The sequence below is a fragment of the Ictidomys tridecemlineatus genome, chromosome X (assembly GCF_052094955.1).
Source record: "Ictidomys tridecemlineatus isolate mIctTri1 chromosome X, mIctTri1.hap1, whole genome shotgun sequence".
Classification (NCBI taxonomy): Eukaryota; Metazoa; Chordata; class Mammalia; order Rodentia; family Sciuridae; genus Ictidomys; species Ictidomys tridecemlineatus.
The window spans coordinates 43,854,858-43,878,612 of NC_135493.1; the positions used below are offsets into that span (position 1 = coordinate 43,854,858).

The 23,755-nt window shown below is 40.1% G+C and overlaps 1 protein-coding gene across 5 annotated transcripts in view; it reads right to left on the reverse strand.

The window, feature by feature from the left end:
• The window catches only part of Plp1 (proteolipid protein 1), a 101,941-nt gene that overhangs the window by 10,090 nt on the left and 68,096 nt on the right, over positions 1 to 23,755 (reverse strand). For 4 of the 5 annotated variants that reach the window (XM_078034460.1, XM_078034458.1, XM_078034459.1 and 1 more), the window contains one exon: positions 8,194 to 8,342. In XM_078034460.1, the coding sequence (XP_077890586.1) occupies positions 8,194 to 8,342 (149 nt within the window). Of the gene's footprint in view, positions 1 to 5,601; positions 5,765 to 8,193; positions 8,343 to 23,755 lie in introns of those variants that run through there. The other variant, XM_005323399.5, reaches the window with a different exon arrangement.

Genomic DNA, 23,755 nt, shown 5'->3' on the forward strand with positions numbered 1-23,755 from the left:
GAGGGTCATCCACCCTAGCAAGTGGCCATCCTGGGCCCACTCACTCACCCCTGCCTTTTCACCATGGGAGGGGCTAAATGGTGGTACAGGTATGATTAGAGATGGAGGAACTTGAACTCTTGCTAGGCAAACAGAGAATTTCACTCTAGTTTTAGCTGATGTCCCTTCTAAACAACACACTAAGGATGGTTTTTCATCTCATCACATTAAGATAACCTGCCTTTAAACATTAGAGGATAAATTGGGGGCTGGGGCTGTCGCTCAGTGGTAGCGCACTTGCCTAGTATGCGTGAGGCACTGGGTTCGATTCTCAGCACCACACATAAATAAAATAAATGTCCATCAATGACTAAAAATAATTTTTAAAAAATTTTAAAAATTAGAAGATAAATTATCCTTAGTATATTTGATTCCTTGACCATCATTCAAACAATCAGAAAGTGTCATATGTAGTATTATTACTGGGTGACAAAGGGCTAAGCCATGGGAGCAACTGTGAATCACCAAGTGATGTTTTCTTTTTACATCCATTTGTCTTTGTTTTCTTAGAGCTTAGATAAGTTTTCATCCCTTTTTTTCTGTTGCACTGTTGCTTAAATAAGGACGTAGGCTTTAATGAGATTTTAATGACAAGTCTGAAATAAATAGCTTTGGATAAATCAATCACTGTTGAGCTGCAAACAGTTCAACATTATCAGCATAAGCATTGGATGTCCATCTTTTCACGATTGAGATGAAAGATTTGTTCTGAGGGTATTTAAGTTCAGTAGAAGTGAAGAATCTTAGTCTAAGCAAAAATCAATTTGAATTCCAACTTGGAAAACCTCAGAACATACAAGAAACTTCATGGTTAAAAGGGTGTGAAGTGGATTCAGGAAATATGTGAGAAATCAGGAAGAGAAGTTCCTTGGCTCTCTGAAGAGACATCCTCACATTTCCAGGCTAAGTACAGACAGAAACATGGTAGAGTAGGCATAAAAGAACTGTACAGTAATAACATTACCCAAATGGATTAAACTGCCTGACTTTGATGAGAGATCATAGAGAAAACTAATGACCCTCTCTAGTGTTTTCCTTTTATTTTTGTTTATATGGATTCAGCACAAGCATTAAACACATTAGCAGTGACCTAAGCACTATGAGAAATAGAAGTAATTTGGAGGCCCAGTCCCTTTTCTTGAGAGAATCTTGTTTGGGAGAACAAACTATTATATCTATGAATCAAAAAACAAAGCTACCTATTATCAAGTAATGAAATGGATAAAACCAAGTCCTGTGGACCAAATGCAAGCAAAGGAAAGAATCAGTTTAGAGTTGGATACATTTACCTGTAAACTCCCCCAAATAAGTCTAATCAATCTGTAATAGAACTTCAGTCACTTCTCATAATGTTCTTTGACAGAGATTAACAGGACCATTGCAATTCAGATCCAGGTCCATCCCACTGACTGTGTTGATCCTGATGCTGTCTCTTTAAGCAGTAGCCAAGAGCTCCCAAGCCCTCCCTCCTTTCCCATGCCCTGGGCAGCCTCAAGGACCAGCTCCATGATGGAAATTCAGTGTGAATCTGGGAACTCATCAAAGGGAAGAGAGGAAGGGCTTTCATCGAAAGGAATGGTAGAAAAAGACCAATTGTACCCTGCACAATTCCTAGCTTGTCCCTTAAATCCAGCTGACAAAGGGAGAGATAGAAGAACCCTATACAATAGAGCTAAATAACAGGCGGTCTCATTGAGTGAGAAACTGGCCCCATCTCCCTAAGTCTCTAATCTGCACTACAGTCTTACCCTCCTACCAGAACCCACCCCTTAACCTCACCCCATGAACAGAGGCCTCCTTGATAAGGGCCTATAGCAGTTGACAGGGCCAAGATACTAGAGCAGCCGTGACTGGTACTAGGGATGGATGGGGATCAGTGGGTGGGTTCTAGGAGTAAAACAACAATCATCAGGAGGTTCCTGAGACAAAGACTTTTGCTTTGGGCCTTAGCCTGGTCAGACAAAGCCCTGCCTATGATCCTGTCTGTTACATGATATCAGCACTTCTGCCACATTGAAGTGCTGGAAAGGAGCCCTGTAGCCATTGGAGCCTGGGAATCCAAGCCTGCTAGATAGTCATGTGGACTCAGTCATGTGGACAAGGTTAGATGACAAGGAATCCCAGCCTCCTCTTTAATGGTATTATTATCACCATGGACACAGCATCTGGACCACCTTGTTTCCTATACTCCTTTTCTCTCTCTCCCCACCCCCACAAATTTATGTGCAAACATTAGGAGGCTGAGGTACAAGTTTGACTATTAAAATCTATCCTTGGCAAATGGTCTCCACTATTCCCATTTTTGGAGAGATGAACAAATACCTGGACCTAGAGAGAGAAGTTCTTTAGGTCACTCTCCTACCAACTTTTCCTCTTTCCTTGGTAGCAGTGTGAGGCTGATCTTGTTATTTTCCTTGGGATATCACTGACTATTTTGCAGAGCCCTGCTTGGCAGAGAGCTCAGAGGCCAGTGAAGAGCTAAGAGAAGGCCCTTAAGACCATTTTGCAATAGCCAAGAAGAGATTAATCAATCAGCATTTGCTGAGCTTTTGATGTAAGTTTAGCACTGGGTAGAACCTATGAGTGGAAAAGGAAGGGAAAAATGCTCTGTTTACCTACTATGGTTGATGAGACTCTTCCTGATCATGTTACTGCCCTGAATTGATCTCTAGACTTGAAGTTCCACGGGAAGAGAGGACACATCTGTGTATTCTTTCAAGATATAAGAGTTAGTACAATATGACATGCAAATAGGTAAGATGGAAAAAGATGCCACTGGCTGGGGTTCTACCTTAATAGGTCTGGAGACTATATGTTCCCTCCCACCCACCCTCCTGGGTTGAGGATGTTACTACTCAGATAGCCCTGCAAGGACAGTTCTATTATCAGGCTGCTGAGTAGACTTCTCATTTTCCTAGCTCTGAGCCAGGGTGAAAGCCCCCTGGAGCAGGAGAAATCTTATAATCTCTCTGATTTTCCAAGAGCTCCTGTGACTCTTCAGGACCAAGGTAAGAAGTGGGGTAGGGAAGGTCTCCCTTCATTCTTTTAGTCAGTGTCTCTAGGAAAAATAAGTGAACATACTTATTTGCATATGGTTTCTTTTTAACACCTGACATTCTTGTGGCTTTCTTGCCACCCTGATGGAATTCAGTTAATCCTCATTCTTTTGGTAAAAGTGGACCTCTGCTTTGCCTTCACATGTTTTTTCCACCTGGGCTACACCCACTTAACTCTAAGTCAGCCAAAACCATGCTGCTCAGCAAATAGCCACTTTTGGAGGGAAGCATCCAAGTCTGGTTACCAAGGTAACAGCTACTGTTCTCAGACAACAATGGGCTTGCAGAAGCCAACATTTTGCTATTCAGTAATGGCGTTGTGTTACTGAGCAGAGAATAATCAGCTGCTGCTCTTTGGCTCCTTTCCGGTTCTATTTGGAACGTCTCCCTCCTAAGTCAGGACAAAGTTTAATGAGCTCTAACTTCCCCCATAAAACCTTTTGTGCAGACATCACTACATTCAGTGTTCCTCTTCACTTCCAATCCTAAAATAATCTACATGGTTGAAATAGTAAACTTCCTGTTCCAGGAGGTAAATAAGAAGAGGCTGTGTGAATGTTTAATTGACTGTTGTAGAAATGAATTCTGCATTGAAAGTTAGTCAGATAACTTCTAAGTTCCTTCCAATCTCAGATTCTATGATATGCTTTATCTACTGCAATAGTTAAACAGCAAGAAACTCCACATCAGAAGTAATAGCAATTTAGTACCTTGTTAGGGATAGCCTATAATTCACAAAGTAATTATAGAAAACTCAATGGCTAATGCATCATATGTACTTGGTTCAAGTATTGTCCACCCCACTAGCTGGGACCCAATACACACCCCTCAATGGTGGACATATTCGTGTCAATCTTTCTCTAGAAGAAATCATCCTGCCTCTGTAACAGGAAACTGATCCTGTTACTGCCTTATTTACTCCACTTTTTCAGGGCTTTCATTCCCTAAGGACGTAACACTCTGCATCATACAGAGGAAGTAACACTCTGTGTTTTGAATGTCAACCCACCCAATCACATGCCTTGACAATAGAGAGGGTTCTTGATGTTATCCAGGAAGGGAATTGAGTTCCTCCAAAATTTACCTCTCACCTGGCCACAATGAATTGGTCCTATGATTCTTACCCAAGTACACAAACTGTGCCCAAAGCAAATTCAAACACCTTGGAAAGAAGAAGAGTCAGCCAATTCATAAAATGTTATATAATATTTGGTATCATCATGATTTACAATTGTTATATAGAGATTGTCCATTTTCTTTTTGTTTGTTTTTTTTTAGATTGTCCATTTTCAAAGGACTTCCACAACAATACTTGATCCTCAGCCATGAAAGCAGACAAAGCATCATTTTCCAGATGATGAAGTGGTGATTCACAGTGACCTGCTTGAGGCTGTAGAGTTCATTAAAGGCAGATCTGAAATTTGAACCTGGATATTCAGAGTCCTAGTCCAGAACTCTGCCCTCTTAACCATCATACCTAAATATGTGCTTCAAAAAGCTCTCTCTGTGATTTGGGATGAAACAACCTAAAGGCTGATACTGTCTCAATATATTTGAAAAACCCATCTCCATAGACCTTGTCTACTTGGTACTATATTGATGGTCAATATATGGGACATTGAGTCTAATTTCACTCAGGATGTATTCAAGCTGCTACCCTTGTTTTGCCAACATGAGCAATGTCTACATGTCTCTATGCCATCCTATATGGACCCTTTTGTTCTTTACACCTTACTCTGAATATAAACTACCAGATATCAGAACCTCCTCACTTCTTTCTTTGTTCATGGAACTGAGAGAAGCCCTCAGTTCTCAACCAATTCATCAAGAGCCCTAAGGTCCCAGCAGCCTCTTTGTCCCAACTGGGGTTCAGGCTAAGTCTGTGATATTCATTAGAAACAGTCACCTATATGCATGCACACACACAAACACATACACACACCCATATCTGTTTCCCATAAAAAAGCCATTGAGGATTTTGCTTCCATTTCCCGAACCTAAGAATGACCTCATAAGCCATGGCCAAGCCTGAATCCAGTTTGCCAAATCCCCCAACTTACTACTGATGCCAAATAGGGTCCAAATTTTGTATCAAGCAAGCAGTTGTTTTGTATATCTGAAGGCTAGCCAACACTCAGTTGCTTCCAACAGAACCAGGGATGCCAGTTGACCTGGAAATAACGAGGGCCTTAGCATGGGGAAAAGAGAAGGAAGAAGGAAGTGAGGAGGTAGGAGAACACATGACCACATCCATTCTGCTGGTCACTCTCTCCAGGAATTTGTGGGACCCCACATGTTCTATTAGAATTTTTTGACAATAAAGCATCATGTTCAGTACAACAGAAAAGGGGTTAATCTAATTGAATGCTAAGAAATTTTAAAAGAAAACAAATGCCAAAATACAACTCATTTAAACCATTGGAAATCCCAAACCCCAAAGTTGGGAATTCTCTTGTGAATTCCTGTGTCTGCTTGAATCTTCCATGCTAAAGTTTTTGAAACTCACCCATGTCTTTGGGACTCTGAATCCAATTGTAGCCGGCTGGCTAGTCTGCTTTTCGGCTGACTTTGTTCAGCTGGAAGGATCCTGGTCTCTCCAGTCTCCTTCTTCGGTCCTTTACTTTTTCTCTCTGAGTATCTTTGTCCTCTTCTCCAGCAATGAAAAGGGCTTTCTGATTGACAGCCAACCCCCTTAAAGGGACAGCCTCACTTTCCTCCTCCTCTCCTCCTCCCCTTCTCCTCCCCTTGTCCCCACCTCCTCAGGGATACTCCCTTCTTCAAGAGATCCATCTTCTCTTTCTGTCTTTCACTGCCAATTGTTTTGTTTTCTTTTAACCTAAGGCTTCTCTGGAATTTCACTTTGCTGCAAAGATATCTGGAAATGTGGACTAGGAGTGAGAATAAAATGAAGAGATCCTAGAAGATTCCAAGTGATTCTGGGGGACTATTTGGTGTGGGATGTGGCAGCAAAAGCATGAGAAGCCATGGAACCGATAGCCCTGATGAGGGGGTCAAGATCAAAAGCCTACATCTCCCAGAGTTCTTCCAAATCTGCCCCAATCCTACCCCTCATTTCTAGCTTCTATGGGCCCTGTCCACCTTTCCCCACCCCTTACTCCTTAGCAAATTAGGACTCCTGCCCCTCCCAACTCTAGAAACATAATCAAGAAGAAAAAAATTGTCTTTTAAAATAATTTCTTCCAAATCCTTCTTTTTTTTCAGCTGAATGAGGACAAAATGCAAGCTGTTGATTTCATGAACAGATTGTGAGCAAGTTGGGGGAGGCTAGAACCATAATCATTTTAGGGAGAAAATAACAGAGACCCAGAGGAGAGCAAGACCTGTGTGAATTCACAGAATAGGCTAAAGAAAAGGCCAGAGTCAAGGATGTGGGTGATTTCCAAGGAGAATAATCAACTTTGAGACAAGTCAATAACAGTCTAGGAATTAGGTAGTAGAAAGAATGTAGTGTCTTCATCAGAGACCTGAGGCCAGACTAGGGAGTAGCAGGGAATGGGTTGGGTGAAGCATTGGGTGACAGTGGGGGTGAAGAGGAGGAGAAAGGAAATATAGCATTTGCCTTAGAGAAAGAAACAACATCATGGGGAAAAAATGTTCAAGCAGCAAAAACAGGAAAATAATATATAAAATCTGCCTTACCAATAATAGTGATTTCTGAAGAAAGTAAAGGTATTTGGTCACCCAGTGATAGGTGGGGTTAGTCAGGGAAGGATTTCTAGAACAGACTAATCTTAAGCAGCATTTATCTGGGCACTTTGTCAGTGTTTGCTCTACATTCAGAAGCCTCAGACAAGTAGAGTTCTCTTGACCTACAAGACAAAGTCTAACCATGGATGGCCTATAAGGAAACTGGTTGGCATAAATAGGAGGAATATCTGTTGGAAGACCCCAGAAAAGAAACATATGGCCTCTTGGAACTTTTCATGTAAGAGAGGAGAGGAGGGAAATACTGAGCAGAGCCTACAATCTTCCTATGTGGTGAGAAAAGCAAGACTGTGTCTTACAGTTTACTCTTTAAGCCATGATCTTGGACATATTTGTGGCTTGGGCTCTGCTATTAGGAAATGGGTTAGTCTTCTGCAGAGGCCCCTAGGGACCCACTGGAATATAGGAGTCTTTCAATGTTTGAAGTTTGCTCAGAGTCCTAGAACTCTAGATTCATTGCTCTTATATCATCTCAAGGTGAAAAGATCCCTATAATCTGAGCTATCACAGAACAGTATAGTAGTACCATTCCAGAACAGAACACATTAACACCACATGACTGAGGATAGAGAATCCCAAGGCTCCTGCGCTCCCAAGCCCCTTCTCTAGCCATAGACCATACCTGCTGTGGAAGCACAGTTGTAAGACTGTGCCGGCAATATACTTTTGGATGGCCCTTGTCAAAATGGCCCTGAAGAAGGAGGAGAAGGAGGAGCAAGAAGTTGCAAAATGAGTGCCCTCAGCTCATCAGACAACAGAAGGAATTGAGCCTAAACTTTGGACATTCTGATGTAGGGCATCAAAGATATGATTTTCACAACTTAAATAGACAAGACAGACAGCTCTGCAAGCAGGGAAAATTTCTCAGGCTGAGCCCTCTCAAAATCTTTCCCTGGATTTTCAGCAGCAGCTCTGGGAATGGCTGTACTGCTCAGAAGAAAATATATTTCCTCAATAAACTCACAAATATGAATTCATCAACCACATTCCCTTAATGTACATTTCTCTTCTCCTTTCCTCCATATCTACTGTCTTATCATTGATTGTATTTTCTCCCAAGTCTCAACCTCTGTTACTTCATATCTGTGTTTGTGTGTGCGCGCGTGTGCACACATGCATACATGCACACGCACCTCTTTTTCTCTCTCCATTCTTCTTCGTGGAACAAATCTTCCTACCTCTGTCTTGCTCTTGTGCCCAGAGGTAGGAAAGGGGTGCAGACACTGTCCCCAGTGCCTTAAGATTCCCAACTCCCTAAGATCTGGTGTGTTCCAATCACTCTGTATATCCTGACAATAGCTGGAGAACCCCTCTGCACTCTTCTCCTGGGCCCTTCCCACCACCCTCAAGAGGCCTTTTTTAATCCACTCACCCCCACCTATTTCTGTGATTCTGCTTCTATTGGTTCTGCTGGGTGCCCTTGGCAAAATGTTCCTGAGCTGGGTTGCTGCAGTGCCTGTGGATTCCTCAAGAGGGCACTGCCAGCCTTCATGGTGACAGTCTGCTGTCTGCATTGGGTGCCTGTGGGAACAATGCAGGATTGTATGAAACTCGTAAACAGTTTGCTTCATGTAGTTCTGATGGTCCCTCAGAGAATCTGGGTCTCCTAGATCACAGCTTGGTTGGTTATTCAACTTTCTGGCAAATAACTCCAAAACACTTCAATATTACCTCCATTCTCTGCTCTGTGATCCCATAGTACCAGATTCTTAAAGGCCACAGGGCAAGTGGTTCTCCTTGTTTCAGTGTATAGCATGAATGCTGAAATTCAGGGAAGTCCAGCAAATTTCTCCCAGAAATCTCTGAAGGCATTCAAGTGCCCAATACAGCGGTATACTTCTCCTTGGCCATATAGAAGATGATAAAGAGGATAGAGTACGCACAATACCAGTGAGAGGCTGGGATCACCTGTTAACATTTGGGCTTCTAGAGATAAGGGTTTGCTTCTCCTCCCCATGATGACTTCCTCACAGATCAAATTTGGGGAGGCAACTGGCTGTTTCTTACAGTACTTCTAGCATTGGCATAGAAGGCTGGCTGGCTAGCAGTGTATTATATCCTATGCATTTGTGACTAGAACTTTCCACACCCAACTTTATGCCAATTGGTTTGGCCATGCATTTCTGGCCAAGAGAACCGAAGTCTGAGGACCAGAAATTTCATATATTTAAGCTAGCCTGAAATGTGGGGAGTTGTCCTTCTGCCTCTCCTGAAGATTCCAGGGTAGATGGGAGTAGATGGTGAATAGGATATGTATTTGTAAGGGGAAGATGTTCATGGCTTGGGGATAGAGTAAAGAGTACCTGGAAGCCAAAATAATCAGATTAATAGACTCAAGAAAGAGCACTGGAGGAGTACCAAATAGCTACCAGTAGTATAGAGAAACCAGTTGACCACATAACTCACCTCCGTCACCGTGAAAACTTGGCCAGCTCTGACAGGGTGGCCCTATAAGAGGCCTCTTGTTTGTTATGATCTCTGAACACAGAGATGTTGCCTGTCAAATACTTATCTTGCCTATCAAATACTTACCTAACTTCAGGGGGCCAATGTTATCTTTTTTTTCACTTGACCAACGGGGTGCCTATTAGTAGTCAAGGGACAGAAACACCTCTAGAAAATACCTCTCTTCAGACCCTTATTGCTTAGAAGTTGCCAGGAAGATCGGTGCTCTGAAAGAATGCTTAAATACAGAGGCTGGGCCTGGATAGCAGCAGGAGTTGGGAAGGGGGGGAAAGGGCAGGCTTCAGGCTGCTATGGTCCAAGTTTTCAACCCTCTATATTTCTTAGGCTAAATAGGAGGCCCACGTTTGAAATCCAGGAGAGAAGTAAGTTGCATATAGTTTGTAGAATCAGTGGGATTACAAATCAGGGAAATTCAGTAAAGATTAAATTATACAAATGATTTTTGTTATATGTTAGCTGTGATAATAGCAATCATAATTACTTTTTAATTTTTTAAAAAAAATTGGTACTAGGAATTGAGCCCAGGGGTGCTTTACCACTGAATAACCTTCCCAGTCCATTTTATTTTTTAAATTTTGAGATGGGTCTTGCTCAGTTGCTGAGGCTGGCCTCCAACTTGTAATGATCCTCCTGCATCAGCCTCCAGAGTAGGTATGACCATAGGTGTGTGCCACTGCACCTAGCTAGGATTCCTTTCTTAAAAAAGGGTCTCTTTCAGGGCTGGGGTTGTGGCTCAATGGTAGAGTGCTCACCTACCATGTGCAATGTTTGATGCTCAGCACCACATAAAAATAAATAAAATAAAGGTATTGTGTCTAACTACAACTAAAAAATGGGGGGTCTGTATTAGTTAGAGATGCATAAAGAAATATTTACAGGTGAAATGTCATGAGACCTGGAATTTTCCCTTTTCAGAAAATTTTAATTTTGAGGTTAGATGAAATAACATTGGCCACATTTTGATAAAGCTGGGTGATGGGTACATGGGTTTATTATCCTGTTTTCTCTACTTTGTGTATGGTTGAATATGAGGTCAGAAAAGTGGAGCCATTAAAGTTAAGATTCAGACTCACTCAGAAGAAAGGAAAAACATGTCCAAGAGAAATGTGATATTTCTGGGAGAATGCACATAGCCGGCTAAGACCAGCTGCTCTGGGAAAAGGTTGGGGATCTAGAGTGGGAGAGAGATTTTTCATTCTATGCCCTTTAGTACAGTTGTAATTTGTGTGGTCTACTGAAAAAACACTCATTTGAAAAATCCTTCAGGCTGGGTTGAGGGACATCAGTCTGTGGGCTCTCTGGGGCTGTTCCACTGATCTCAAGTGGCTCATGACAGTAAATCCCTCACTGTGGCAGGTTAGCCAGCTGCCACTGTCCACACACACTATTCATACTGCCCATTGCTTTCTGTGTCTCTGAAACACTGCCTAGTTTGAAACACAGGAGGGGATTCCCAGGAACCTCTTCCTGAGGCACAGCTGGATGGGGAAAAATGGTTGCATTAGCCCTGCGGGAAGAAAAGACATGTGGTCTTAAAAGTTAGAAAGGGTCTCTGCCCAACAAGGCAGACTTCCAGGGTAACAAGTCCCCTTTTTGCTCCTCTACTGTCTCCACATACACTGAGGGCTACGTGTACCCCTACAGGGTCTGGCTCTGGCAGCTGCCAGACCTCTTCCTTTCAGAGCTGTAGCCATGGGCAGCCATTTCAGAGATGTGATTCCCCCTCCTCATCCTCCTCTTCTTCCTTCATCATCATCAACATTAACATCATCATCAAAGTTTACATCCCCTTTAAGAGAAACCAGGCCAAGCCTCTGGCTTCTTAGCTGTTTGAAGGTGTCACATGGGGCTGTGATACTTCCACTGAAGGCTAGGGAGGCTGTGGAGCAGATTGTCTAACCCTGTTTTCCATTCCTCAGAAAACAGTGCCAGCAACCAGAATGGATAAGGAAGGGTAACCTTGGTTGTTTCTGTTGAGAGTTACAGTTTAGATAAAACTAAGAACAGATCCTGTTGCTGGAGCTCCTAGCAAATATCTCACACATGGAGACTTTGTTTCCCCTCTCCTCCCCCCAGCCCCAGCCAAACCCTGGGTCAGGGCTAGGCAGCTACTCTCCCACCAGCAAGGACCCAAGTGGCAACCCATTTCTTGGCATAAGGAGGGCAGACATGCTCCTGTCTCCAAGCAGGATGGGGCAGGCTCTGGGCTGATGAGCTCCCACCCTTCAACTATTCCTGCCTGAGGAGCTCCATTATTGCAGGATTCTCTGTGTGAAACCAGGAGGTCATGAGGGGCCCTGGGCCCTGGAGCTAAGGCCTCTGCAGGCTCTGCTGAGCCACTGCCTATCCGCAGCCCCCGCCATAGGGAGGGGCTAATGAATCCTCTACCCAGGCCTATCCCTTCCTAGGCCGCGGGCACCCTGGCCCTCAGAGAAAAATGCTTTCTTTTTTTAAGCACAATTAGTCCAAAACCATAAAGTCTAAGAAGCGATTCCCCTGGAGGACCCTCCAAACAGGGTTTTACATGCTCCTTGGGTTATCCTTGAAAATCCTTCAAAATTTCTAAAGCATTGCAATTATTTCCACAGGCTGAATCCAGCAGTTCTTGGAAAGATTTCAAAGGGTACAGTGGCAGCAGCTCCCTGCAGCCTCTCTTCCATGCCCACAGCAGAAATTTTCAGAAAGAAAAACAAACCCCAACTGGGATGTCTCTCTGCCATGACTCTACCACTGTGACCTAGCTACAGAGGATCTGTTCATTTCTTTGCCTAAGAGACCCCCCCCCTCAAGGAACTGTCTTCCAGGAGAGCCACTGAACCTAAGCTATAAGCCAGAAAATTTCTCAAATTTCTTCAAAAAGGGCAACATAGAGATGACTGGTGGAGGCTGCTGTGGGGCTGGATCCCTCTGTTAAAGCTGAGTTTGGAGAGATTCATTTTCCTGGGTTTTCTAGAAGTAGCCAGCCTCTCTCCACTGAAAACTGAGCAATAGGAAAGCTGTAAGAACTGCAGCATGAAGGATTTTAGCTAGACATCAAGTAGGTCTTCCAGATGATCAGAGCTCTCCATGAGCAGTGGTACATAGTGATTAAGAACACAGACACTGAGCTGGGTATGGGAGCACCCACCTATATTACCAGCTCCTTGGGAAGTTGAGGCAGGAGGATTGCAGGTTTGAGGTCAGCCTGAGCAACTTAGGGACTGGGGATGTGACTCAATGGTCGAGCATTTCCCCAGTATGCATGAGTCTCTGGGTCATTCCCCATTACTGAGAAAAAAAAATAAAAGAATACAGACTCTGAAGTCAGATACACCAGAGATGGGCAATCAATTTTACCAAATGCCAGGTCTGTGACTTTGGACACTGATTTAACTTCTCTAGTCTCCACTTTTCATTCCTAAAAAAAGATATAAGAATAGTGGTGACCTCACAAGGGTATTGAGAATATTACATAAAATAATGTACATAAAATTAATAGCACAGTGCCTGTGTTAAGGTATAATAACAATTATAATCATAACAGCCTGGGGGGTGGTGATAGAGCAGTTCTTGAAATGTTTGATAAATATTTAACAAACAGAGGCTAAAATGTAGAGGTCTCTAGAACTAACACGTTTCAGATATCATATTTCTAGATTTCCTCCAACCGGCCTACTTTTAAAATGGAGCCTAGGAAGTGGAAGAAATATTGAAACTCTTTGAGACTCACCTAGTAGTTTTGGCATAAATGTGTTGTCTTCCCTAGATAGCTCCAGCTCCTCCAGATATATCCATCACTAGGGTGACCAACTGTGCCAGTTTGCCCAGAATAGTTTTCTCAAGTTATGGGACTTTCAGTGCTAAAACTGGGCAAATCTTGGAAAAATCAGGACAAAATAGCATATGCTAGAGTACAATGTTGAGTACAGCACTAAGCCTTGTACTGAAGCAGTTGTGTCAAGTGCTATAGGCAATAGCAGGTGTTCAATTCCCCAGAGCTGAAGCTACTGCATGGGAGCTTTCAAAAGCCCCAATTTCTCCACTCTGAAAGATCATGCCCAGGCAAGTAGGGTTGCCACATAAAATAGATGACATCCAGTTATATTTGATGGACACAATATCTTTATTTTATTTATTTATTTTTATGTGTGCTGAGGATGGAACCCAGCGCCTCACACGTGCTAGGCAAGTGCTCTACCACTGAGCCACAACCCTAGCCACCCCAGTTATATTTGTATTGCACATAAACAATAAATAATTGTTTAGAATAAGTATGCCCCAAATACTAGATGGAGCATATTATACTAAAGAAACTGTTCATTGTTTATCTGAAAGTCAAATTTAACTTGGTGCCTTGTATTTTGATTTGTTAAACTGGCAAGTCAAGCTGGCTTCTGGGGACAGAGCCAGGAGAGATGCTGGGAAAACCTCAAACAAGAAATCATGTTCCCTATGAACATACCTTCTACTCTGCATACAGCCCCCAATTCCTTCATCTTATGGGACTGCCCTAGGCTCCTTATCATGCTTTGATCTAGGGAAGATCATCTGGGGCAATAAGTCCTGAGGCAAGCTGCAGAATGCACATTAGTTAAGGTTGGGTTTATTTCCCACCTCAGCCTGGGGAATAACACAGTTAAGTGGAAATTGTTGTTAATAGTTAGAGCCTGATCTTTCTCCTCTCTTTTCTCTTTCCTTCTTATGCTGTATCCAGCACTTTGCCAGATATTGAGAGAAATATGGAGAATGGGATGGTCCCTTGACACAGTCCTTGCTGGAGAGAGCTGACAGCCTCATTGGAAAGCATATTAGATATATTAACCAACAGAGATCAAGACAAAACTAACATTAACATTAACATTGTGCTTGGCCTTGCCCTAAGTGTACATATAAGCTGATGTTAGCAGAGGGGCTACCTGTCCTTTCAAATTCAAATTGGCTCAAGCCCCTATCCCACGCATCCCTTATGAAGGAAGTACAGTGTCTTTTTTAAGATTTCTGGCTAGGCGTGATAGTACATGCCTGTAATCCCAGTGGCTCTGGAGGTTGAGGCAGGAGGATCAAAAGTTCAAATCTAGTCTCAGGATCTTAGTGAGGCCCTAAGCACTCAGTGAGACCCTATCTCTAAATTACACACACACACACACTATATATATATAAAGGCTGGGATGCGGGTCAGTGGTTAAGCACCCCTGGGTTCAATCCCTAATACAAAAAAAAAAAAAAAGATTTCTGAAAATTCTGAAGAGCACATCATCCATATGGTTCTGAATCTGGGCTCCTAATGAACTTCTGGTTTTACCATTCATCTTTCATGACCACTCTCTTCTTCCTATTTTTTTTTTTTTTGTGACACTACATCAGGAGAGAGTGAACACTGTCCTTCTTTCCTGATTTCTAATTTAAAAAAAAAAATGAAAACAACTACTCATAGAAAGGATTTGAGCAAGTCAAAGGATTTTATCCAGGTTTGGGTGGATGAAGAGGACATATACTATAGTAACAGAAATAATGAAAAACTGATGACTAGATGTTTCAGTATTTTAAAGTCCTTGGCGCCCAGGCATGATAGTGCATCCCTGTAATCCCTGCTACTTGGGAAGCTAAAACAGGAGGATCAAGAGTTTTGAGGCCACACATGGCAACATAGTGAGGCCCTGTCTCCAAAATTTAAAAAAAAAAAAAAAGAAATTTTGAGGTTTTGGGCTACTTTGTCACTTGGAATTTCTCTGCAAACTCCAAATTCTTTCTCTTGATCCTTCTCCCATTTCCTCCCCTTTCTTCTCTGGCTCATCCTAAATTCATGTTCATGCTCTTTTCTTATGAAAAAAGATTAGCTCCATATGTGCTATATTTAACTCCTTTCCATCAAAGATTCTCTTTCTTTCCTTGGGTTAGCTTATCAGGGTTATTTTCCTTTAAAAAGCCTGTTCCATCATAATAGAAACCTTGATGGCAACTGATGAAATAATCATTTTGTCACTGTATTTCTCTCATACAAACATGATCACTGTTTATCCTATAATACATGAGGTCAGGTTATTATACCCATTTCACACATTACCAAACTGAGTCTTCTGAAGTACACTGCTAGAACCAAGAGAGCTTGGATTCAAGCCTAGTCTTCTAAATCTGAATCTAGTGTGCTTCCCACTACACAAGGGTGTTACTGCAGAAAGAATATATCAGAAAATGCTACTATGTACTACAGACAATTAACGAACAAATATTCTAGGTATGGGGGGTCAGAGAAATTGCTACCAGGTAGAGAACTCTCTGACCCTGTGAAAAGGCAGGCTGAAGATTCTCCCTTAGGATTGCTCCAGAGTGAACAAAGCAGAGCTCAGTGTGTGCAGCAAGATCACAGACCTCCAGAAGCTCTAGACCACTGAATTCCTGAGTTGTTTAGTCTAGGAACAACTTTAAATATGGCCTGGCAATCACACTTTTGTTTTATTTTTAAATGATTTTTACTTCTAGGTCTTCTATCAATTCAAAGAAATGAGTACTATTCCTATGTCCAATTTACAGATGAGCAAACTGAGTATCAGAGAACTCAAGTGACTTACCCAAGGTCACATAGCTAGTAAGCAGCAGAAGCCAGAATGTGCTACCAATGCCTGTCAGCCAAAGTCCACCAGGAATATACCTTGGGCTGATCAAGTTGGGTTTCTGCTTGCAGCAAAGAGAAACAACCCTACTGTTCCCCACTCTGCATTTTCCCTCACAGCAACAAACAATAAGCATGATTGGGTCAAGCAAAGGTGTGCTTCTTGTGGTCTTTGGCTGGAGGGCATTGATAGAAATGGAGGTTCATGGAATCTTCATCCTGAAGAAGTCCTCACTAGCTTGGACCCAGATCTTCCACTTAGTAATAATGATCATATCTGAAACTCCTTCTATCTACCTCTTTAAGATGCCAGGCTGTCCATATCTGGGAGGTAAGTTCACACTGAATTCATATGTTAGACTTCACTGAAACTCTTTAGCTTTGGACTTTTTTCCTAGAAATGAGGTCCCTTGGGGAATTTTTGTTTATCTGATTCATAAGGATCCTTGGGAAAACACTTTTCTAGGTTTATAATGCACTTTTCTATCTTCTGTTTGCTTGTCTAATGTCTTTGATGATGTTGGTTTATAAAAGGAAAAGTCTATAGAGAAAGGATAGGCATAGATTTAATAAGCTTGTCCTTGAGCTGTCCCTGGTGACTGAGGAGTTCAAATGGTCTCCTCAGATCATGTCCTTTGGAGGAACTTTGCCTCATATAATCATTTCAAAACCTTACAGATGGGCTGGGGATATAGCTTAGTTGGTAAGTGCTTGCCTCAAATGCACAAGGCTCTGGATTCAATCCCTAGCACCACAAAAAACAAACAAAAACCTTACAGAGGCTTCTCAATATTGTCTTTGTGTGCCTGAGAACTGTTTTCTTTAGTTTCATCTACCCAGAATCAGAGGGTTTTATCTGGCCCTGATCAGCAATGACTGGCCTTTGGTCAAGCTCTAGAAATATAAAGTTCACCACCACCGTCTTTACAGACTTTTGAGTTCTCTTGGGGTGTTCTCTATCTAAAAATACACTTCTTCCAGGCTAAACACCTGCTTCCCTTATGTTTTCTCACCACAATGCTAACTTGTACGCTTATCCCTCTGACTGGCACAATTTCACCAGGGACAATTTAAAATTGCAGTAGGCACTTTGGGGAGATTTGGACATGAACCAAAGAGGTACTTTAGAACAAAAAGCAAAAGAAACCCCCACTAGGAGATGGTCTTTTTGGTCTACAAGAGATCATTATGTTTAATGTAGGAGATATCGCTTCCTACGTTTCCATACTTTAAAAATTAATAAATGCTGGCTGCCTTTTTTAATTATATAGTCTGATAAAACTGTCAAGGACCCATGTTAGGTCAAACTCAGCTATATGCCACTCTTTCACGTCAATTTCTCTCAAAGTCTGTATTTCTACATGGTAGCCATCTTCTCATAGAGGAAACATGACTCGTTTTTTTTCTTTTTTTTTTAAGAGAGAGAATTATTTTTAATATTTATTTTTTAGTTTTCTGGGGACACAACATCTTTATTTTATTTTTATGTGGTGCTAAGGATCGAACCCAGTGCCCTGCACATGCCAGGCGAGCATGCTACTGCTTGAGCCACATCCCTAGCCCATGATTTGTTTTTTTACAGTGGTAATTGCATGTTTGACTGTAGCTAACTTACTCTTCTGTTTTGTGCACATTTTTTTTCTGTTCCATTTCCTTTCTTTTTTCCCTGTCTTGTGAAACTTTAAAGATTAGCTGATCAAAAACTCAGTTGTCTTGCATACACTCTAGAAATATTTCATCCAGATAATAATCAAACATATCTAAAAATGTTTTTTAAGTTATTAAAATGTTTTTAAGTTACTAAACTGTTTTACTTTTTAAAATTTGTTGTTTTTAGACATACATTACAATAAGGAAACTGTTTTACTTTTGTGTGCATGTAAAAGTATATTTACATAATCACTTTGTTACTATGGATATAAGAAAATAAGGACTGGGGTTGTGGCTCAAGTGGTAGAGCGCTCACCTATCATGCATGAGGTTCTGGGTTCAATCCTCAGCACCTCATAAAAAAAATATTGTGTCCATCTAAAACTAAGAAATAAATATTTAAAAAAAGAAAAGAAGAGGCTTTAATTTCAAGGCACAAGCAGAATTTGGGTGTGATTCGAAGTATTAGAACACTTCTTTGTTTTGTTAAATTTCTCATAATTCAAACTTCTTTAATTTCCTACATTGGTTTTATGAATTAAATTACCACTCTTTCCATAACTTGTTTAAAATTAAATTATATGCATGATATTGTGTTCAATTAATGGAATCATAACAGGGGATATCATTGAAAGGGTTTAATTTTATAAAATTCTTACAATGCCATAAATCACAAGAATTAAGTGTGTTAATTATCTTGTAATTTTTAAAAAATTTTTATTTGTAGATGGACAAATACCTTTATTTATTTATTTATTTATTTTTATGTGGTGCTAAGGATCAAACCCAGTGCCTCACATGTGCTAGGCAAGTGCTCTACCACTGAGTCACAACTTCAACCCAAATTATAATTTTTCCTTTTAATTTATTCTTTAATTATTGATATAATTTGCATTGTTTCAATTTGCACATAATGCTGTTATAAACATTGTTTCACATGGTGACCCAATTGTAATTTCTTGATTCTCAGTTAAAATTAATACTTTAGACCTTAGTAATTATAATCTTGGAATATCTAGAAAGTTCAGAATAAAGAAAACAGATACACGTAGATTTATACATATTTTTTAATGGCAATCAACTAAGAAAATGTGTAAAAGCTTTTGGATAATATTTTATATATATTTTATCTTCTAAAACTATTAAAATGAGAGTAAATAATTATTTGTGGATAAAACATAGTTAAACAATCCTTTATCTAATACACTCTAGTTTTTTTCTCTTATGTTTGAAGAAAGAAAAGTTGATTACTTTGATTAAAAATAAGAATTAAGAATGAATAAAAATGGTCAGGTACAATAAGAAAAAAAATATACAAGATAATATACATTATTTGCAGCTTCCTTATAAAGAAAGTTGTTATAGTTTATTCTTATGATTAATATGAGAGTTTTATTTATTTAACATACTAACATTAATTATATTTAAAGTTGTTGTTAAAAGCTTATGATTATAATCTGTTCTACATTTATTTATCTGTGTACTGCATATAAAGGTATATCGGTAATATTTTCCTATACATGGATAATGTGTCAAAAGAGTAAGGATTGAATTTGATTCTTTTCTCTTTAGAGTAGCCAGGTTATTTTTTGCCCAGATTAGTAGAGATTTCTTTTTGGCACCAAATTATTCTACTAACTCCCAGAGCTTTTAGACATATTCTGAAATCGCTTTTTAAAGGGGTCTTTACTTTTAAACAAAAAGCTAATTTCCTAATAGACATTGTTTATTGCTGAGTGACTTTACAATGTTTACTATAAATTCTCTTGCTTGAGATACAGATATGACTTATTAAGATACCACTTATGCTTCAACTATCTTTGGGGTCTTCTAAATTGGCCATTAAGTTACCCAAAGATTTGTGCTTGCATCTTATTGCCAAAAGACATGGCAATGAGAATAATGGCTTCTTAGAATAAATAGGAGAAATTAAATTTCTCCAACTTTTAGTTAAGTCAACTGCTATGAAAACTGTCTATCAATCTCAGTATTAAAATAACTGGACAAATTAAAATTAGAATCATTATCCAGATACAAACACAATATACAGATATAATATCTTTCATTGATTGAATACTTTTCAAGTTAAAAGAAATATAATCATATTTAGCACAAAGTCTGATAAAACATCTGTCTATCCAAATTTTTTTCAGGATTCACAAACTCTTTTTCCCTTTTTGTTCATGAAGTTTCTGTGTAGGTGTTAAGGGTACTAAAGGGTCAGAAGTATATTGCTTATTTCTGTCTTTCATTAGATTTAGTAGCTAAAGCATAGCTCTTTTGTCTAAGAGCTATAATAACAATAGCACAACTCCTAAAAACTTCAATTATCTTATTTCTAGATCAACACTAGACTTGATGATTCCCCATGCTGGGCAAATTCTTTTTTAATTTGTATTGGGAATTGAATCCAGGGGTGCTTAAACACTGAGCCACATTCCCAGCCCTTTTTTATATTTTATTTAGAGACAGGGTCTGGCTAAGTTGCTTGGGGCCTCATTAAATGGCTGAGGCTGGCTTTGAACTCATGATGCTCTTGCCTCAGCCTCCTGAGCCTCTGGGATTACAGGCATGAGTCACCACACCCGGCCAATGAAAACTCTTCTATTAACAAAAAACAAACAACAACAACAAAAAAAACAAAACAAAACAAAACAAAAAAAACTCTTAATACTTTTCAGCTAGTTGCCTAACCTCCTATGAAAAATTACTGCTTCCCCTTTCACACCATCTCTGGGATCCTCTAAATCCAATCATGCCTCTTAATTTACTTGAAGAAGAAAAAAATCCACAATTGCTTACTTCTGTTAGGGAATTCATATCCTGCATAGACCTTCAGAGACATTTCAGCCCACTTTGCAGGAATTGTTTACCTCTACTAAAAATTTTGGTTAACTTGGGCTGGGTTGTGGCTCAGTGATGGAGCACTTGCCTAGCATGTGTGAGGCACTGGGTTTGATCCTCAGTACCTTATAAAATAAATGAAATAAAGGCATTGTGCCCATCTACAACTATTTTTTAAAAAAAATTTTGGTTAACTTAGAGGGACACAAAAATGGATTCACTCCCCTTGTAATAAATGATACTTTTCCTCTCAATATAATCTGTGTCTTGCTGGTTACCAAAAATATGTGGACATCAGCTATCAATGCCACATCCTAGCCTGTGTGTTTAGAATAATTTTAGAGACTTAATTTTATTTTTTTTTAATTAAATTCTTTTTTTTTTTTGGTACCAGGGATTGAACTCAGGGCACTTGATCACTGAGCCACATCCCCAGCCCTATTTTGTATTTTATTTAGAGACAGGGTCTCACTGAGTTGCTTAGTGTCTCACTTTTGCTGAGGCTGGCTTTGAACTCATGATACCCCTGCCTCAGCCTCCTGAGCCACTGGTATTACAGGTGTGCACCACTGCACCCAGATAAAATTTTTAGATATACATGTCAGTGGAGTTTATTTTAACATATTATACATACATGAAGTATCTTATTTTAATTAGAATCCCATTCTTGTGATTATACATGATGTGGAGATTCACTGTGGTATATTCATATATGAACATAGGAAATCCAGAACAAGCCAGAACAAAGCCTTACTTTCTGACTTTTAGATATTTAAAACTACCATTCCTCCAAAAAGATCATGCTTCTTTAATTTTTTTAAAATTATCCTCAAATCGTAGGAAAGATGGTGGAATGAGAGGGTCATCATTACTCTAAGTACATGTATGAAGACAGGAATGATGGGACTCTATGTTGTGCACAACCAGAGATATGAAAAATTGTGCTCTATATGTGTAATACGAATTGAAATGCATTCTGCTGTCTTATATAACAAATTAGTATAAGTTTAAAAAAATTATCCCCAAATCACCCAACAACCTCCCAAATGAGATACACACAGGCAACTTTGGAGAATTCTCAAAAGGGATGACTGATTGCCTCTTCATGTATACTCCACAAACTGGGATTCCCACATTAGGAAAAATATAACTGGCAAAAATTATGTCAAACTTGCTTCTGACTTCTAGTACCAGTCATAACCTCTATTGTGAAAGCCCAACAAAATGTTCTAAATTCAATAGCTAGCTTTGTTATGAACAATCACATTACCCTTGATTTCCTCTTAACTAATCAAGGGGATTATATGCCATCACAAATACTTCCTGCTATGCCTATATCCTACAAGATAAAAAAATACAAGTGAAAAATTTAAAAAGCCATTTGTTTCCTGGACTAATAATCATTTCATTTCTGATAGTTGTTGAGCTTTATAGTTGGCTAAAGTGTCCTATCCAGTTTCAAATAACCATTGTCATATTAGAGGATTCAGATAGTCCTGCAATAAAATGGGCAGAACAGACCAATCCTAGCCTTACTACAGACTACATTCTCTAAATGAAATCTTGGAAAAGGTGAAGATCTGGCTATCACTGACTCACAGTCTGACTTTGCCTGCCCTCAGGTATAAGGGAGGTCCTAAGAAAAACACAAGTAGCCCCTAAGAAGTAGGGCCTGGTCTGGTCCTACCAGTTGTGCCGTGCTGTTCTCCTGCTAAATAATTTCACAGAATATCAACATTAGACAAGGCCACTCTATGACCATGGAGGATTAAGACAAATGAACACCATTGTGTAATCAGATGTGAACACAGACAAAACAAATAGTGACTAAGTTGTAGACATGACCAAACTCCCCCTGTTCTGGTTAATATGAATGACTGTTACTTCTTTAATTACATCTTTATCTCTGCTTTAATATCCCCTTCCTATAGATGAGGTTTATTAAACCACCCAATTATAGAACTACCTTGCTTCCTAACAGCATCCAATCCAGAACAAAGCCTTACTTCCTTTGGCCCTCCCCCAAATTATTTAAGACAAATCTAAATCCTAAAATAAGTCATTCCTAGCACCCTCTTATTGAGGTACCACATGATTTCCCATGGTGTGCATTCTCCCTCACTGCAATAAGTAATACGTATATTACCTGTCTTTTATCCCACAAGGAAACATTACTGTCATCCCCATTTTACAGATAATGAAAGTGAGACTCAGAATTTAAATAACATTCCCCAAACTACCCAGATAGTAAGCTGAGAAACACACAAAAACAGAGGCTTGCTCTTTGCATTATGCTACACTGCTCGGAATAAAGAATACATAATGGGAGATTCTATTAAGCTCTTGGTAATTCCTCTAAAAAAAATTCAATTTTTTTCAACATATTGGCATATCTTCTCTGTGATAATATTTGGCAACTTTAAATGCTCTAACTTTGCACACAATAGCTTCTCATTAAATTGTGTGTGTGTGTGTGTGTGTGTATGTGTGTGTGTGTATGCAATGAGTGGGTGGGTTGTGATATATCTTGATGTGTGACATGATTCGTTTTGTGGTTGCACCTGGTTAAAAGAATTATTGCCACCATATCTGCACAGACCAAAATTAGGCAAACCTCTTTCTTTGTGCCCCTTCCAAGCTGGCCCTAATAGAGTTGAGGAGCTCAGCAGGACATAGTATGGTTGCTGCTAGCTCAGCATAGGAGATTCCAAGGAGCAGGAAAGGAGAGGCCAGAGCTCCCACAGCACAACTTCTATTTAGTGCTGACAGAAGGGAATTGGCAGTCAGTCTCCCCACAGGGATGGAGTGAATTCTTACTACTATCAGCCTCCTGCCCACCTTGTGGTGCAAATAAAGAGTGAAGGAGGGTTAAGAAGGGGTATAAGATATGGTGTCTGCTCTGGGAAGATTACTTTAATTTAGTCCCCCACCCCATAATGGGTAAAGTCTGTTCTCCTCTCCTTTCTATTTGGGACCAAGTGCTGAGATGCTAAGGGAAACACTCTTAAGGGGAGGGGAACAGATGTGCTGGCTGATGCAGGCATGAAGCCCAGCAATGAAGGCCCTTAGATGAAGAAATATGAGCACTCATTGATCTAGGAATGTCTGCTCTGAGACATTTACCAGGCAAAAAAGTTTCCATGTATAGATTGTAGGGAATATGGGGGGGGGGAATTGTAGCCATTTTTATGCAACAGTGGCTTAGGTATAGCAATCTGAAATATGCATTAGAACAGGGGAATTTGCCTAGAGGCTGCATTTGTTTAAGGGTACTTTATTTAGATTATACTTTCATTTGAGGTGGCTTGGTAAGCAGGTGATAGTTAATATCAGTAAGAGTAGAGCTAAAGCTGTTCCCAGATATCCCTGCTTTTAGGTGTCATGA